The sequence below is a fragment of the Oryctolagus cuniculus genome, chromosome 16 (genome assembly GCF_964237555.1).
Source record: "Oryctolagus cuniculus chromosome 16, mOryCun1.1, whole genome shotgun sequence".
Taxonomy (NCBI): Eukaryota; Metazoa; Chordata; class Mammalia; order Lagomorpha; family Leporidae; genus Oryctolagus; species Oryctolagus cuniculus.
The window spans coordinates 58,376,590-58,393,995 of record NC_091447.1 but is presented as its reverse complement, the minus strand read 5'-3'; the positions used below and the strand labels follow the sequence as shown (position 1 = coordinate 58,393,995).

The 17,406-nt window shown below is 72.5% G+C and overlaps 2 protein-coding genes across 4 annotated transcripts; one reads left to right on the top strand and one right to left on the bottom strand.

Moving 5' to 3' along the window:
• The first annotated feature begins 3,606 nt into the window (after positions 1–3,606).
• On the top strand, positions 3,607–11,281 carry RNF126 (ring finger protein 126). 3 transcript variants are annotated; one of them, XM_070058456.1, is made up of 9 exons: positions 3,607–3,784; positions 8,101–8,159; positions 8,401–8,470; positions 9,020–9,264; positions 9,543–9,611; positions 9,921–9,990; positions 10,408–10,497; positions 10,588–10,703; positions 10,803–11,281. In XM_070058456.1, exons 1-9 carry the CDS (start codon positions 3,710–3,712, stop codon positions 10,879–10,881), a joined length of 873 nt encoding a protein of 290 aa, XP_069914557.1. In that variant the 5' UTR covers positions 3,607–3,709; the 3' UTR covers positions 10,882–11,281. The 3 variants fall into 3 exon arrangements, with proteins under 3 accessions (XP_069914557.1, XP_069914558.1, XP_069914556.1); XM_070058457.1 differs by having other exon boundaries at positions 3,608–3,784; positions 9,020–9,183; positions 10,408–10,501; XM_070058455.1 differs by having other exon boundaries at positions 3,608–3,784; positions 10,408–10,501.
• Positions 11,282–11,430: 149 nt separating this feature from the next.
• FGF22 (fibroblast growth factor 22) lies at positions 11,431–14,072 on the bottom strand. Its single transcript, XM_070058461.1, has 3 exons — positions 13,807–14,072; positions 12,784–12,887; positions 11,431–12,712 (listed from the first exon to the last, which is right to left on the bottom strand). Exons 1-3 carry the CDS (start codon positions 14,018–14,020, stop codon positions 12,518–12,520), a joined length of 513 nt encoding a protein of 170 aa, XP_069914562.1. The 5' UTR covers positions 14,021–14,072; the 3' UTR covers positions 11,431–12,517.
• Positions 14,073–17,406: the final 3,334 nt, after the last annotated feature.

Here is a 17,406-nt window from a genome sequence, read left to right as displayed (position 1 = left end):
GGGCTTCTGCAGGGAACCCGAGGTCCCGGGCCAGTGGCCTGCCGGGCCCGAGGCCATGGGCTGGGCCACCCAGAGGCAGCTGTGTCCCCTGGCCTGGCCCTCCCCGCCCAGCCCCATGTCCTCCCCGGGGCCTCTGCTCCCTTGCCTGGGCCCTGACAGGTGGACATGGAGTGATGACTCCCCTCGGTGCGTGCTGGACAAGCCCCCGCCATCCAGAGCCCGCCAAGGGAGACGGACAGGGTCACAGGGCAGGGGGCTGAGGGCCGGAGCCGGACCCTGGAAACTGGAGGCCCGTCCCTCTGCGTCCAGTGAGAGGGGGCGTGAGGCCGTCTTGGCCACCGCTGCTGGCTCTGAAGATGGAGAAAGGGGACCCGTGCCAAGGAATGTGGGTGGCCCCTGGAAGCCGAAACAGCACAGAGCGAACTGTCCCGGGGAGTGTGGCTTCGCCAGCACAGCCCACAGCTGAGGGCCAGGCCCCGGGACCTCTGCTCTCCTACCTGTAAAACGGGCACAGACCCCGGCCTCCGAGTGCCAGGGCTGACGGGTGGAGGCGCCGGGTGGGCCTCCCTGCTGGTCACCGGTGCGGAGGCAGCCGCTTACCCCACAGCGCTGGGGCTGGGTCGGCCCGGAAAGGATTACCAGGCCCTGTTCTGACGGAACCCTGAGGCCGGCCCCTCTGGTCCTGGGGGGCTGTCGCCTCCTGTGTTCCAGCCCCGGAAGCCTCCGCAGTGGGCACACGCCCAGCCCTGGCCAATCAGCGGGCAGCCTCTGACCCTGAGCAAAGCAACAGAGAGCAGCCCTGGGACCCTTCCCGGGCACCTGGAGCGGCAGGTGGCCGTGGCCGCCGCCCGGCAAGACACAAGGCCAAGAGAGGTGGATGCGGGCCGTGCTCGATCGCCCCCCCTGCCTCTCCCCAGCAAGACAGTTTACAATGCACCTCCACCCCTGCAGCCCCAACGCCAGCTCCCCAGAAGGCCCCTCCCACCTCTCCCTAGCGGGGAGGCCGCGGCTGCAGGCACCGTCAACCTCTGCCCCAGTTTGCAGGTCGTGGCCCCGGCCGGGGTCTCGGGGACCCCCTGGGCCCGGGCAGCAAGGCCTGGTAGAGTGTGTGAGTGTGTGGTGCTCGGAAGCCTGGACCAGGTGATGGTTGGTGTGGCAGGTGTCCCCACCCCAGCCCCAGCCCCACCGTGGCTCCCGGGACCTGAGGACCCCTCCCCATGGTGCCCCCTGCATCCTGGGACCCCGGAGGCCACCTCCCTTCCCCCGCTGAGCCCCGGGGTGAATTCGCATTGACCAAGGTCATTCCTTTTACTCGCCACTGCCTTGGACCCAGCCATGTGACCCTGCCCCGGCCAGTGGCACCTGGGGAAGCTGCAGGTGGCCAGGCTGGGCCACCACGGTCCCAGTGCGTGCAGCCCAGCCCCGCCACCCGACGCCCTGGTCTCCGGGCTAAAGTCGGTTCTCGGCGCCGTGGGCATCAGAAGGCTGGGCCAGCGTTTGCCTGGACGCCCAACTCTCACGGCTTCCTTCCCTTCTCTGCCCGTTGCCCACTTCCAGGTGTTCTGGAGACGGCAGTGGGGGAAGGGAGGGCCCAGGGGGCAGTTCCAGCAGTGCTGCCTGGAGGCCCGGGTCCCCGGGCATCGGCTCCATAGCTGTGGACAGAGGGAGCTCCCCTGGGTGTGCTGGGCGGCCCCCTAGGGACAGGCACAGCAAGATGGCGGCTGGGCAGCTGGGTCAAGGCCGCCCGGGGCCTCGCTCTGCAGCTTCTCGGCTGGTTGGAAACTCTAGGATAAAGTCAGCAGAGCACAAGCTCCTCCCAGTTCCAGCTCCTGCGGAGGCAGACCCTGGGGGCAACAGTGGGGGCCCAGGCACTGGGGCCTCTGCCACCCACGGGGGAGGCCGGGCTGGAACTCCTGGCTCCTGGCTGCAGCCCCAGCCGGGCAGACGGAAGCTCTCTGTCTCTCCGCCTTGCAAATAAATAAAAACACAAAAATCTAAAGGGGCGTGGAGGAATCTGCCCGGGCAGTGCCCGGTCGCTGGCGCCGACACGAGAGGGGGACCGGGGCCTTTATCCACAGCCATGAGCTGCAGAGACAAAGCAACAAGGGGTTCACTGGGAAGCCCACGCCACAGATACAAGAAGACTGAAAAATAAGCAAAAGATACAAACCAAACAGTATCCGGAACAAAGTAGGAAACTCCAACAGAAGACAGATCAAATACCCAGGGCAACAGACCAAGCAGAGAGCAGCCTGCGCCGCGGGGGCGGCCATGGGGGGGCCGGTGCGGGGTGGGGGGGTTCGGGGTTACCCTGCCGGGGCATCAGCGCACCAGCTCTGACCCAGCCCCCAGCTGGGGCGCAGGCTCCACCCAGCGGAGGCAGCAGTGGGAGCCAAGCGCTTGGGCCCCTGCACCCAGTGGGAGACCCGGGACGCTGCTGGCCTTGGCCTGGCCCACCCCTGACCGCTGTGGGCATTTGGGAAGTGACCCAGCCGATGGAAACCACGCCCCCACCTCTTGCCTTCTGCCTTTTAATGCACCTGTGTCGCCCAGAGCCCTCACCCCACCCCGTCCCGAGGTCCCTCACCCAGGGGACCAGCAGGGCGTCCGAGGGGCACTGGGTCGGTCTGTGTGACCCCGCAGGGCACAGGACGCCAGGCAGAGCAGCAGCCCTGGTGCGGGCACCGAGGGGCGAGGAGCCCAGGACATCCGTGTCCCCGCACGTGGACAGATGGCCTGAGGCCCCAAGTCCCAGGCCGGCCTACATGGGGACGGGGCAGGGGTCAGGGTGCGGGCGCCCCCGGCATCCGTGTCGCTCCAGGATCCGGGGGACACCCCCAGAGGTGGGGCGTCCCGCGGGGGGGGGACAAGAGGCCGGGGAAGGGGATGGGGGCGGCGGGGCCGCGGCGCAGACCGCGCAGGGGCGTTCCGGGGACCCAGCCCCGAGGCCGGCGCGCCCTCTGTCGGCCGCCCGCACCCCGAGGCCCGCACACGCAAGCTCCGCACCGCAGAGCCGCACCTTGCGGTCTCTGTAGCCTGACGCCAGCCGGGCCCCGCGCGCGCTCCCACCCAGCCCAGGGTCCCGCGCGCGGGTTTCACGCCCCGCATTAAGCCGCGTGGCGCCGGGCCCGAGGGGCTGAGGTTTCCAGGCCGACGGGCGCGGGCCGGAAGGACCCGGGGGTCCCGCCCAGTAGGGGTCCGCGGCGGGCACGGCGCCCCGGCCGGCCCCTCCAGCGCCTGGGGGAACCGTGGGGGCCCCGCGGACGGAGCGCAGCCGGCACGCGGCGGGCGGCGAGGCGGCGAGGACAAGGGCAGACCGCAGTCTCCGCGGCGGCGAGGGGAGAGGCGGGGCTCCGTGTGAATTCTCCGCGGCCGCCAGGCCTGGCCACGCCCCTGGCCGCGGTTGCCGGAGCGACCCGCAGGTCCACCCCCGCCCCACGCAGGCCCCGCCCCGGGCCCCGCCTCCGGGCCTGGCCCCGCCCCCTGCCCCGCGCGCCCCCAGCGGCCGCCCCTAGATTGCCCCTCAGCGGCCACCGTCGCTCGCCGCGCGTGCGCCCGGCGCCTCTTCCGCGCCCGGCTCCGCCCCGCGCCGTGCGTGAGCGTGCGTGCCGTGCGTGAACGGGCGCGGGCGCGTCGGCCGGCGAGGGAGCAGCAAACGGCCGGCGGCGGCGCCGCGCGGGGGGCGGGCGCGGAGGAGGCGGCGGTGGCCATGGCCGAGGCGTCGCCGCAGCCCGGACGGTACTTCTGCCACTGCTGCTCGGTCGAGATCGTGCCGCGCCTGCCGGTGAGGCCCGGGGCGGGGGCGGGCGGCGGGCCTGCGGCTGCGGGCCTCGGGCGAGGCGGGGGTGGCCGGCGCGCGCTGGCCCCGGCGGGAAACTGAGGCCGGGCCGGCAGGCGGGGCCGGGTGACCTCCGCGGCCGCGGCGGCCCCGGGGCGGGCGCTTGCCTCCCTCGAACCTGGGCGTGCAGGCGGGGAGACCGAGGCCCCGCGAGCCGCGCGTCGGCGGCCGGGCGGAGGGCGGCTGTGGAGAGCCGGGCCCCGCGGCGCGGCGCGAGGACGCCCCGGAGCGCGTGGCCGGGGCGGCCGGCGGCGCCAGGTGCGGGCCCAGGTGCAGCTTCCGCTCTGCAGCCGGGCCGGGCCGGGGCGCTGCGGGCTGGGCGCGGGGCAGGTGCTGCGGGCTCAGCCGGGCCGCTGGGTCCTCGAGCTGGCCGGAGGGCACCTCGGGGGACGCTCCCGAGCGGGGGGTCGCCGGGCCGCCGGCTGCCGTGAGAAGGTGGGGGCCGGGCCCGCGGGCGAGGGCTTGGGGGCGCCGGAGGCTGGCTGTGTGCCTTCTCCGTGTCGTCTCGCCGTGGCCGCTGAGGGCGTGGGGGCCCCCCAGGGAAGAGGAACCCACGGGAGAACGCGTCGGGTCCTGTGGTGCACGGGGGAGGAGGGCGCGGGCCTGCGGACTCGGGGAGCTGCGAGCCGCCCGCTCTGGGCCGGCCCCGTCGGTGGCAGGTGGGGGCGGCAGGTGTGAGCCCCCCGCCCCGGAAGCCCTAGGGAAGCGCGGGGTTGCGGTCCTGGGGGCCCACGTGGGTGGGCCGCTTGCTGGCCTTGGCCTGCCTCCCGGGGCAGCGCAGGGCAGCCGGGGCGACTTCCTCTCCCTGTGGCCTTGGCCGGCGGGTGACAGGTGATCGCGGGCAGAGGGAGTGTCCGGCTGCCCTGCGGGGGTCCTGCGCTGCCCGTGGGCACGCAGGCTGATCCGGGAGGGCGCGCTCTGTGCGGTGGGCTCCGCGGACCCGCCCCCCGGCGGGAGTGCGGGGGTCGCGGTGGTGGAGTGCGTGGGGCTGGCGTGTGGGAGTGGCAGGCGTGCCCGCTGGCTGAGGTGTGGGGGCTGGGCGTGGGCAGGGCTGGCTTCCATGCCGTGGGGGCCGTGTGGTGCAGGGGTCCCCTGTGCCCTGCCCTGGGGTCGGCGGCTGGGCGCGGCTGGGTGCCTGGGCACGCGGGCCCTGCTGGCGGCGCCACCTGTGTCGCACGAGCTCTGGGTTCGCCCCGCTGGGGGCGGTGGCTGCGTGGGCTCGGGGTCCGGCCGCGCTGCGCCTTGTGGCTTCTGCGCCGTGGCCCCCGCCCCGTCCCCCTCGGCTGGCGGGTCTGGAGCTGGCCCCCGCGGCAGCTTCCGGGACGGGACCTGGGACGGGCAGGAGGGAAGTCGGCGGTGCCTGACCCCCGTCAGGGAGGGGACCCGGCTGGGCGCCCCTGCGGCGTGTCCCTAGTGCGGACGTCCAGGGCAGCCTGGGGGCAGAGCCTGCTGAGTGCCCCCCGCTGAGTGAGCGGGCGCTGGCCGAGGAGGGAGCGTGCAGGGGCCCTCACCCCCGGGCGCCCTGCCTCTGCCCGGGTGCCGCTGCGGCCCCCAAGAGTGGGTGGAGAGCAGCTCAGAGGACGGGGCCCCGGGGTCTCTGCGGAGCTGACCGTGGCACCCAGGCCGTGTGAGAGCCGGGCCGCGGGCCCCTTGGTGGGCAGGCGCAGAGGGGCCTCTCCTGTGCTGGGGTCTGCGTGGATCCCGGCAGCGCTGAGCGCTGGGCTGGCTGGCGGGGGCAGAGCCTGGCCCTGAGCCTCCTTCCTGCCCACGAGGTGGGGTGCCGAGGCCACTCTGGGACCGGATTCCTTTTGAGAGGCAGGGGGCGGGGGGGGGAGTGAGGTTTACTCTCCAGGTGGCCGCAGTGTCCAGGGCTGGGCCAGCTGAAGCCGGGGGCCTGGAATGCCACCCAGGTCCTCCCTGTGGGAGGCGGGGCCCAAGCCCCTGTGCGTGGCTGGCATGCGGTGGCCCCTGGCCCTGACTTCTGCCAAGACGACAGCCAGAGCGGTGGGGGGGGCACGGACGGGCAGCAGCACAGGGCAGGGCGGCCACCGTGTGTGCACCCTGTGTGCACCGGCTCTGCTCACCTGGGGGGGCTGGGCACACCTGGGGGGCCTGGGCACACCTGGGCTGTGTGGGGAGGGGGCTGGGGGCCTGGGCACACCTGAGCTGTGTGGGGGAGGGGGCTGGGGGCCTGGGCACACCTGAGCTGTGTGGGGAGGGGGCTGGGGGCCTGGGCACACTTGAGCTGTGGGGGGAGAGGCTGGGGGCCTGGGCACACTTGAGCTGTGGGGGGAGAGGCTGGGGGCCTGGGCACACTTGAGCTGTGGGGGGAGAGGCTGGGGGCCTGGGCACACTTGAGCTGTGGGGGGAGGGGCTGGGGGCCTGGGCACACCTGGGCTGTGTGGGGGAGGGGCTGGGGGCCTGGGCACACTTGAGCTGTGGGGGGGGGGCTGGGGGCCTGGGCACACCTGAGCTGTGGGGGGAGGGGCTGGGGGCCTGGGCACACTTGAGCTGTGGGGAGGGGGCTGGGGGCCTGGGCACACTTGAGCTGGGGGGGGGGCTGGGGGCCTGGGCACACTTGAGCTGTGGGGGGAGAGGCTGGGGGCCTGGGCACACTTGAGCTGTGGGGGGGGGCTGGGGGCCTGGGCACACTTGAGCTGTGTGGGGAGAGGCTGGGGGCCTGGGCACACTTGAGCTGTGGGGGGAGAGGCTGGGGGCCTGGGCACACTTGAGCTGTGGGGGGAGAGGCTGGGGGCCTGGGCACACCTGGGCTGTGTGGGGGAGGGGCTGGGGGCCTGGGCACACCTGAGCTGTGTGGGGGAGGGGGCTGGGGGCCTGGGCACACTTGAGCTGTGGGGGGGGGCTGGGGGCCTGGGCACACCTGGGCTGTGTGGGGGAGGGGCTGGGGGCCTGGGCACACCTGAGCTGTGTGGGGGAGGGGGCTGGGGGCCTGGGCACACTTGAGCTGTGGGGGGGGGCTGGGGGCCTGGGCACACCTGGGCTGTGTGGGGGAGGGGGCTGGGGGCCTGGGCACACTTGAGCTGTGTGGGGAGGGGGCTGGGGGCCTGGGCACACTTGAGCTGTGGGGGGAGAGGCTGGGGGCCTGGGCACACTTGAGCTGTGGGGGGGGGGCTGGGGGCCTGGGCACACTTGAGCTGTGGGGGGAGAGGCTGGGGGCCTGGGCACACCTGGGCTGTGTGGGGGAGGGGCTGGGGGCCTGGGTACACTTGAGCTGTGGGGGGAGAGGCTGGGGGCCTGGGCACACCTGGGCTGTGGGCTGCGCCAGGGGTGGACGCAGGTCAGCAAGGGCCAGTCGCCTCCGAGCTGCGTCCCCGTCCGTGGCGGGGCCAGCCACCAGCACGGGCTGAGGTGTGGCCAGGACCTGGGCAGCCGTCCAGGTGCACTGAGTCAGAGCAGCGTGGGTGCTGGGTGCCCGCCCTGAGCCGGGGTGGCAGACAGCTCATGCTCCGCAGGCCCCGACGTCGGAAGCAGGACGACTCGGGTGGGGCGTCCGCCCTGGTCGCCGCACCTGCGCACAGCACAGCGGGGTCCCGGGCCGTGTTCCCGTGTCGCAGGCTGGGTGCACAGTCCCTGCGCTCAGGGTCTCCAGAGTTATGTAACCGTAACCGCAGTCTAATCCCAGAACATTCTCGCCCCAAAAGAAACCTCACACCCATTTGTGGTTGCCTCCCCCAGCCGGCACCCACGCATCCACTTCCTGTCTCCCTGGATTCGCTGGGAGCGTCCTGCTGGTGGAGTCGCTCAGGCTGTGGCCTCTGTGCCCGCATCTCCGTGAGCGTGGGGTCCTCGGGTCCCTGCATGCCGTGGCTGCGTGGGCCGCGCGCCCTGTGTGCCCGCTCACCTGCGAGGGGCACTGGGCCGGCCCGGCGGCCACGTCTCGGGAGACTCGTGGGCTTGGCTGCAGGGCGAGACGCGGTTGTGGTCGGCGTCTTCCTGGAGCCCGTGATCGCGGTGCCGGCCCTGTCCTGGGAGCCGCGTCCGTTTGAGTCCTGCACGTGCTGCCCGTGGGGGCCGCCCTCGCCCGGCTCCGCCCCCCGTGGCCGAGGGCACACAGCCTGCTGTGGGGGGTGCGTCGACCACTGCAGTCCGGGGGTCTGGGCACCGGGGCTCTGCAGTGTTCTGGAAGGGCCGCCCTGGGCGTCGCTGGTCCCGCCGAGCAGCGCCCTGCTCTGGGAGACCCCCGTGGGGGTGTCTGGGAGGGGCCCAGGAGGCAGTCCCCCTCAGTGACCCCTGTTCTGCAGGACTACACCTGCCCAAGATGCGAGTCCGGCTTCATCGAGGAGCTTCCAGAAGACACCAGGTGACCTCGACCGTGGAGGCCGGGGGTGGGCACGCTGGCCGTGCAGGGGAGGGGCCCCGCGCACGTGCGCTCACAGCGGGAGGGGCAGCTGCTCCCGCCTGGCACAGCCCAGGCCAGGGTGGGGTCCGCGCCCTGGCTCACAGGGGCCCTGGCTCTCAGGTCCAGAGGTGGGGGCACAGGCAGGGCGTGACCCCTGGGGGGCCCCCGACAGACACCGGCGCTGACACCGCTGTCTCCCCAGGAACACAGAGAACAGTTCTGCCCCGTCCACAGCCCCCACCGACCAGAGCCAGAGCCGGCAGCCGTTCGAGGTGGGTGCGGGCCCCTGGCCTGAGGGCCGTCCCCGCTGGGGTGGGGGCCCTCCACACGCCCCCTCCCACTGCGGTCCACCCTGCTGGGGCAGCAGCAAGGCCAGCGTCACCTCCCTGGCGTCGCCCCGAGCCCCGGCCAGCAGTGACAGAGCAGCTGGCGAGGGCGTAAGCTTCGCCCTCGGGCTCACGCCACACGTGGCCTCAGTGGCCGGGGCTGGGCCAGGCCGCAGCCAGGAGCCTGGACCTCCAGCTGGGTCCCCCGTGGGGGTGGCGGGGCCCCAAGCACTTGAGCCATCCCTGCTGCCCCCCCCGCCCCCCCCCCCGGGCCGTCAGCAGGGAGCTGGGTGGGAGTGGAGTCGCTCGTGGGCGCCGGCCATGCAGGCGGCGGCTTCACCTGCCATGTGCCCACGGTGCCGCCAGGCCCGGCCTCCGGCCACCGTCCCTCTCCCTCCCCCGGCCTCCGGCCACCGTCCCTCTCCCTCCCCCGGCCTCCGGCCACCGTCCCTCTCCCTCCCCCCGGCCTCCGGTCAGCGTCCCTCTCCTCCCCAGAACGTCGACCAGCAGCTGTTCACGCTGCCGCAGGGCTACGGGCAGTTTGCTTTCGGCATCTTTGACGACAGCTTTGAGATCCCCGCGTTCCCCGCTGGGGCGCAGGCTGATGACGGCAGGGACCCCGAGAGCCGGCGGGAACGAGAGCACCAGTCCCGGCACCGGTATGGCGCCCGGCAGCCCCGCGCCCGGCTCACTGCACGGCGGGCCACCGGCCGGCACGAAGGCGTCCCCACGCTGGAAGGGTGAGGGGGCCTGGGGGTGGACAGGACCCCGCACGGTGAGGTTGGACCGGGAAAGCTGCCCACGAGAGGTGTGGCTGCTTGGTCCCCTCGCCAGCCCACGCAGGCCCCAGGCCCCACCTGGCACTCGGGGGCCCCTGGGTCCTGCATGGGGGTCAGGAGCCTGCACGGCCTCGCCGGCTCCCTCTGGTGCTCTGTCCCCTGCACTGTCGGGCGGTGTGAGCCGCTGGCCAGAGCTGAGCGCGTCCGGCCTGTGTGACCCACCCCTCCGTCTGCCCCAGGATCATCCAGCAGCTGGTCAACGGCATCATCACCCCGGCCACCATCCCCAGCCTGGGCCTGGGCCCCTGGTGAGTGTGTGTGTATGTGGGGCCATCCCCAGCCTGGGCCTGGGCCCCTGGTGAGTGTGTGTGTGGGGGGCATCCCTAGCTGGCCCCCTGGTGAGTGTGTGTGTATGTGGGGCCATCCCCAGCCTGGCCCCTGGTGAGTGTGTGTGTATGTGGGGGCATCCCCAGCCTGGGCCCCTGGTGGGTGTGGGGGGGGGCATCCCCAGTCTGGGCCCCTGGTGGGTGTGGGGGGGCATCCCCAGTCTGGGCCCTGGTGAGTATTGGGGGAGCCTCAAGCCCCTACAGCCCACTGAACCCGTCCTCTCCGCCCAGGGGTGTTCTGCACTCGAACCCGATGGACTACGCCTGGGGTGCCAATGGCCTGGACGCCATCATCACACAGGTACGGGCAGGCCGCCGCCTTCGTGTCCTGCCCCAGACCCAGACCAGCAGAGTTCGGGCGAGGCCTGAGCCGCCGGCGACCGCCACCCGGCTGTGTCCAAGCCTCGGCCGCCTCACGGCGTGTCCCCAGGTCCCCGCGCGGGAACTCGGTGCTGGGCGCTCGGGCCCGGGAGCCTCCTGGGAGTGTCCTGGGCCCTGGCACGGGGCGGGCAGCGGGTCCGGGGCGGGCGCCCCTGTGGCCCCGCGGCGTCTTGGGCTCCCGGGCGCCGGCCCCAGACAAACGCAGCCTCGGTGCTTTTGCAGGTCCCGCAGCCTTGCGGCTCAGAGCCCCGCGGGCCGGGCAGACGGCGGCCTTCTCCCCCCCCAGGAGCGCCCCGCCCCCGAGGAGCTGCCGGCACTCTCGCCTCTTGTCTTTCAGCTCCTCAATCAGTTTGAAAGCACGGGCCCCCCGCCCGCAGACAAGGAGCGCATCCAGGCCCTGCCCACCGTCCCCGTCACCGCCGAGCACGTAGGTACGCGCCCCCCCGGGGGGCTCCGCGGGGCCCCGCCCTGCCCGCACAGGGCTCTCACGGCCCTCGCCCGGCCCCGCCCCCGCCAGGCTCCGGGCTCGAGTGCCCTGTGTGCAAGGACGACTACGCGCTGGGCGAGCGCGTGCGGCAGCTGCCCTGTAACCACCTCTTCCACGACGGCTGCATCGTGCCCTGGCTGGAGCAGGTGAGCGCCCCCCGCCCCGCCCGGCCACGCCCCGCCCCGCCCGGCCACGCCCCGCCCCGCCCCGCCCGCCCCCGCTGAGCCGCCCTCTCCCGCGGACAGCACGACAGCTGCCCCGTCTGCCGAAAGAGCCTCACAGGACAGAACACGGCCACGAACCCCCCGGGCCTGGGCGGGGTGAGCTTCTCGTCCTCGTCGTCCTCCTCGTCGTCCAGCTCGCCCAGCAACGAGAACGCCACCAGCAACTCGTGATCCCGGCGCCGGCCGCACCCCGAAGCCTCTGGGGGCGCTCCGCCCCTCCCGGCCTCTGCGGCTGCGCGGCTGCAGGTGCCGGCGCCCTCGTGGGCAGCGCCCGCTGCGCCGCGGGCTGCGCGGGCAGAGCCCCGGGGCGGGGCCGGAGCTGGCCCGGCCCGGGCCGCGGGTGCTCCCGGACGGAGGGCCCCGGCCGCGCGGCCCCTCCAGGGCTGTCGCAGACCCCCGTCCCCTCGGTCTCTAACCTCACCCTCTAAATGTTCAACTGCGGGAAGGTTTTTATAATTTTAAATTATTACTGCTTTGAAATAAATGGACGTTTTAGCTCACACGCGGCCGTGCGTGATCTGTGGAAGGACGGGTTCGGCTGTGGCGCCAGGCGAGCCCCACCCAGGATGGCCCCGCAGCCCCGCGCTCCCGCCCGGCGAGCCCTGGAGACCAGCGACGCCCTGGACCAAGTGCTGCGGTGGACACCTCTAGGGAAGCCGTGGGGGGGGGGGGGCTTTTAAAATACACCCCTGGAAACCCGCGGGGCTGGCGTCTTCCTTCCGCGCCTGCGCCGGGGGTCCATCCCGGGGAGGCGGGGGCTGGGACGCAGGCCCCGGGCCCGCAGCTGTGAGCGCTGAGACCCAGCGAGATGCCCGGACCCCGCCGCCCCGGGGTGGGGGCTCGGCCCTGGCAGTGCCCATGGGCAGTGGGCGCGGGCCGCGGGGCGGGGCGGCGGTCTCGGGGAAGATCCCTCCCGCGGCCCACCGGCGCCGCTGCCTCGGCCGACCCTGACCCCATGAAGCCGGCGAGCGCCCAGGTCACCGGGCGGGGCGGGCCCTGGCATCCACGAGCGTTGTCTTCCCTGAGCCATGCTGCCTTCGCTGCTCCGGTTTTGCGTTTCAACGTTGTTTACTTATCTGAAAGGCAGAGCGCAGATTCTCCACGTGCTGCCTCGCTCCCGAGGCCCCCGGGGCCGGCCGACGCTGGAGCCACGAGCTCCCTGGGGTTTCCCGCGCGGTGGCGGGGGCCAGGGCACAGATGTCCTCAGTTCCAGGGCTCCGCGTGTGCAGCCATCACCCGCGTGGGGACGGCACTGCACCCAGGAGACACGCGTGGGCTGCTGCTTGCCTGACTGCCCACGGCCCCGCCACGGGTCTCGCAGCCCCTCGCCGGAAGCCGCTGTTCTTGTTGGAGAGTGGGAGCTGTGGGTTAGGAAGTCTGCAGGGGGACAACTTGAGTACCGAGGTGAGGGGCGCTGGCCACGTCCAGCCGGCGGGCGCCTCGCGGCAGAGACAGCGTGGAGGCCGTCGGCCTGCAGGGGGCGCCCGCTGCACCACAGCCTCTGTGTCCCCGAGAGTCCGGGCAGCCCAGGAGGTACCTGCTGGATCCTCCTTGGGCCCGCCAGGCCTCAGCACCTGGCACCCAGGAGACCCTGGCTTCATGCGCAGAAGAGGTGCGTGGCCGGGGCCCAGTGCCCTCCAGCCTCCGGGCCTTTGCTCCCTGACCCCGGGTCTGCCGGACTCTGTCCACCTGCTCCTCTGCGGTCCGTCACTGAGCTGCTGCCGTGTCTCGGAGCCTCAGGAGACCAGCACGGGCAGGAAGTGGGTGGACAGGTGGTGCCTGCGCGTCCGGCCACCTCGCCGAGGGGCCCCCCGTCCATTGAGGGCCAGGAACATGGGCCGGCCATGATGGCGCCAGCGGAGCGAGGCGTAGGTGTTGTAGCCGTTCTCCTCAATGCGCTCCTGGAACCTGCAGTCCACGGTGTAGACACGCTGTGGGGAAGGGCGGGGTGTGAGGCCAGGGGACCCCGCCTGCCACCTGCCGCCCGCCCGCTGGCACTCACCGACCCGTGCAGGCGGCCTCGGCGGTTCATGGCCACGTAGAAGCCGGAGTGTACAGCCTTGATGACCACGATGCCCACACGCACGGAGCGGATCTCCACCACACCTGGAGGGGGGGCTTGGTCAGGCAGGGAGCCCGGCCCCGCCTGCCCTGTGGTCACCCACTCACTCCTCTCTTCCAGGTCACGCTGGCCACGCCCTGGACTCTGACAGATCGGAAGGGCAGGGGGCCTCTCTCCCGAGGGTGTCCAGCCTGGGCAACACTCGGCTGGACGCCGGCTGCTTGGGGGACCAGAAGCAGCGGGAGGACCCGGTCACCAGCAGGTGACGCAGCAGCCCCAGCCTGCTGAGCCAACTTCCCGTCCAGCAGAGGGGCTCCCAGGAGGCACCACCCGCTCCCCATCCTCTCCCTGGCCTCTGCCCGCCGCCCGGCTCTCCTGTGCAGGCTCCACCCAGGCCCCTCCTCCCGGGCCACCCCTCTGCTCTGGGAGCCCCTCAGGGCCTGGGGTCCCCGCACAGCCCACGGAAAACAAAGACAAGAACCCCTTGCGCCAGCCACCCAGCGCTGCCAGCCGGGAGGGGAAACCCAGGCCCAGAGGGACGTGGCCACCGTCCCCGGTCACCTGCCTGCGCCTGGCCTCTCCCCCAGCCCGAGGCCACCGCGCCTGGCCATGCCCTCACAGAGGGACCGGCCCGGCCAGTCCCCTGTCATTGCCTCGGTCGCGTGCAGCCTAATGAGGGCCTTGGGAGCCCCAGATGAACGCCGCCAGGGAGGCAGGGTGGCTGTCGGCTCTGATGGCCGGGACCCGGCCCCACCCGCCCCAGCTCCCGGCCCGACCCGCCCCAGCTCCCAGCCCGACGTCTCTCCCCCCCTCCCGACCCCCCGCAGCCTCGGGTCCCCTGAGCGGCCAGCAGCCCTGCCCACTTCGCAGCCGAGGGAACCGAGGCCGCAGACCGGCAGTGGCGAGGCGCTCCGGGACCCGTGCGGGCCGCGGCCCCGGCCGCCGCCGCACCCGCGCACTCACTGTCCTGGCCGTGGCGCCAGCGGGTGCCCTGCACACGGCCTCTGGGGTCCACGCGCAGGAAGAAGTGGGTGGAGGAGAAGAGGCGCCGCCAGCGCACGTCGCCCTCCAGGTGCGGGTAGCTGCGCGGTCTCCGCGGCGCACTCGGGGTCCCCGCGGCGCCGGGCATCCGCGCCAGCAGCAGCCAGACCAGGCCCAGCCACAGGCGGCGGCGCATGGCCGCGCGCCCCGCTCGCCGCCCGCTCCTGCCTCCCGGCGCTGCGCGGCTTGGCCCTCAGCGGCCGGGGCGGGGCGTCCCGAGGGGGCGGGCCCCTGGGGCCAATAGGGAGCAGGGGGCGGGGCCAGGCGCGGCGCGCGGCCCAATCAGGACGCGGCGCTCGGCCCGGGCGCGCGCGTGTCTGGCTGGCGGGGCGGAGAGTGTGCGTGAGTCACCCGCGACCACCGTGGCCTGGAGGCAGCAGGCGGGGCGTGTGCTGGGGTCCGGGGTGGGCTTGGCCACGCGTGGGGCGGGCGGCTCGTGGGCGGCACGTGGGCGGCAGCCGGCCCGCAGGGTGGCGCCGGGCTCTCAGGCTTACCTGCCCGCGTGAGCCCTGCCTGCGACAGGTGCGCCCCGCGGAGTGGCGGACGCTCGCCTCCCACCCCTGCCCGCGGCCCGGCGCCGAGCAGCAGCTTGGAAAGGGACCAGGCGGGGGCCTGGGTCCTGCTGGACGCCCGGGCGCCTCCACGCAGCGGGGGCTCCCCGTCGGCCCCGGGGACGGAGGCGGGGCGGGGCCGGCCCCGTGCGCCGGGCATGAGGTCAGCTCCTGGCCGAGCCGCAAGCCCAGGTGACTCGCGCAGAGGGCCAGGCGCGGCCCCAGGTGCCGGTGAGTTTGCTGGAACCGGCTTCCCTGGAACATGAGTCGCAGCGCCATGCAGTTCGCCCAGGCTGAGTGCATCGGTCAGGCGCGTGCCACCTCCGCGTCCCAACATTCTCCTCACTCGGAAAGGAAACCCGTTCAATGTGCAGATCTAGGGGCTCCGAGTCCCCCACCTGCGGGGTTAGCGGCCGGCCTGGCGGTGGCGAGGGCAAGGGGCAGCGCCTGTGCCCCCCCCCCCCGCTCCCCACCAGTGAGAGAAGCCGAAACCAGGCTGTCGGGCAGCTCTCAGGACACCTGCCCACTGGTGTGTCGGGTGGGTGCCCCCTCCCACACGCCCCCTCCCACACGCCCCCTCCCACAATAGCTTCTCTGCTGGAGACAGCTGGGGCTCAGCCGGGAGTCGCGCTGTCCCCTCTGGGGCTGGCTCCAGTCTGTGGGAGCTGTGAGATCTACCCCAGCTGGGGACAGCCCGGGTGGACACAATGGCCACGCGGCTGGGGCGGTCGGCACCCAGGCCCTCGGTGCAGCCGCTGGTGGAAATTCAGGCCGAGGAGGGCACAGCGCGGGCCCCTGGCAGGAGGAGGCAGAGGGGACCCGGCCGTGGGCCCCTGGCCTCCAGGAACCGGAGGAAGTGACCGTGTGCGGCTTCACGGCACCCAGTTTTGGGAACTGGTCCCGGCAGACAGCCAGAGAAATGCCACGGCTCCTCGCGGCTTCGCTCAGGTCTCACGTCCAGCGGCTCCGTCCGGCCGTCCGGGTGCAGCTCGTGTGACCGAGTCCCGGGCCCTCCAGTGCACCCTTGTGCTACAGGGAACTCGACCTCGGCTTCAGGAGCGCAAAGCCAGTGCCGGCCGTGGGCTGGCTCGGTGTGAGGCCTGGCGCATGGGGGTGGCCGGGGCCGTGGGCACAAAGGGAGGTTCCAGGAGCCGCGAGCAGGGGGCACGGGCCTGACGCTGGCTCTGAAACTCGGGTGGGGGTCTCACACGTGGAAGAGAACCCAGGCCCGGGAGGCGACACGGCCAGTTGCATCTTGGCTTCCACCCCCGCTCCTGGCCCTGCCCGACTGAGGGCTCCAGGGGTGTCCCCGGGAGTGAGCCAGTGCTGAGGTCACAGCCCCTGGGCATCCTGGGGGAGCAGGGGCGGGACCCGGAGGACGCTGCCGGCTGCTGGAGACATTCCCGGCCGCTGGCGTCAGCAGCCCCGGCCTGCGTGGGCAGCCGAGTCTGGAATGTGCCGTGGGGGCCCAGGACCCAGCCCTTCCGGAGCGTGGGTGCCCGCCCGCCCCCAGACCTCTCTGCCAGGCTCCTGCATCCCCGGGCGGTGCCTCACACGGGGACTTGGCACCTGCTGAGGTCTTGGTGGGGGCCCCCGGGGGCATCCTTCCAGCTCTGCCCGCTCCTGACAGGGCTCAGCGGGAGGCCAGTGCTGGATGCAGACCCTAGGGGCTGCCCCATCCCATTCCTCACTGTCCACCCCACCCCCCAGGGGGGTTAACCCGCTCCTCCCGCTCCTCAGAGCCCAGGGCTTCGTGGGTAAACTGAGCCACCCCCTGAGGGTCAGGCTGTGTGGCCCCAGGCAGCCTGACCACCACAGGCTGAAGTCGGGGAGCCACCCCCAACCCCGGCACCCCAGCTCAGCCCACTCCCCCATGGGGGTCTCGGATGCCCAGCCCAGCCCTCTGGGGCGTAAGTGGTGGATAGGAGGCATCATCTCTGACTTTCAGACAAGTACATTTTTTTAAAAAAGATTTATTTATGTATTTATTTGAGAGGCGGAGTTACAAAGATGGGGGGGAGAGAGGGAGAGAGAGGCAGAGAGAGAGTGAGGGAGAGAGAGGAGGAGATCAATCTCCTAGCCAATGGGAGATTGGAGGCAGCAGGCAGGGCTGGGCCAGGCCAGGGCCAGCGAGGTCTACAGGGGTCAAAGGTCAGAGGGTCAGGCCTCCTGCAGAGCAGGTGGCATCTGATGCAGCTGTGATCACAGCACCTGACACAGGGAGACACCGCCTACAAGGGGGCTAGGAGGAGATCGGTGCACCTGTTCAGCAAAGGCAGAGTGGGGGGGGGGAGGGCGGGAGGGAGAGAGAGAGGGAGAGAGGGAGGGAGGGAGGGGCAGGGCAGGAGAGAGAGAGAGGTCTGAGAGGGCGGGCGGGAGAGAGAGAGGGAGGGAGGGGGGAGGGCGGGAGACAGAGAGAGAGGTCTTCCATCCGATGGTTCACTCCCCAAATGGCCGCAACGGCCGGAGCTGAGCTGATCCGAAGCCGGGAGCCAGGAGCTTTTTCCGGGTGTCCCACGCGGGGCCAGGGGCCCAAGGACTTGGGCCATCTTCCACTGCTTTCCCAGGCCATAGCAAAGAGCTGGATCAGAAGAGGAGCAGCCGGGAGTCGAACGGGCGTCCGTGTGGGACGCCGGCGCTGCAGAGGCTTAGCCTCCTACGCAACTACTATGCCGGCCCCAGAAGCACATCGTTTTTAAAAAGTAGTTTCACCCAAAATTCGTGCTTGGACCCACGCGGGCGACGGGCGGAAGCGCTACACTGCAGGGCGCTGCCCTAATCACAGGATAGTCCGGGGTCCCCAGGGCGGACCGAGACGCGTCCTGGTTGCCACGGTTGCACTCGCTTCTCCTTGGGAACTGAGGGTGCGGCCAATCAGTGCGCTCCGCCGGCGCATGCCCTCCTGTCTCCGGGCCGCGCGGCTCCCTGGGAGTTGTGGTCCCGGCGGCGCACTTCCGCCCTGCGCGCCTCT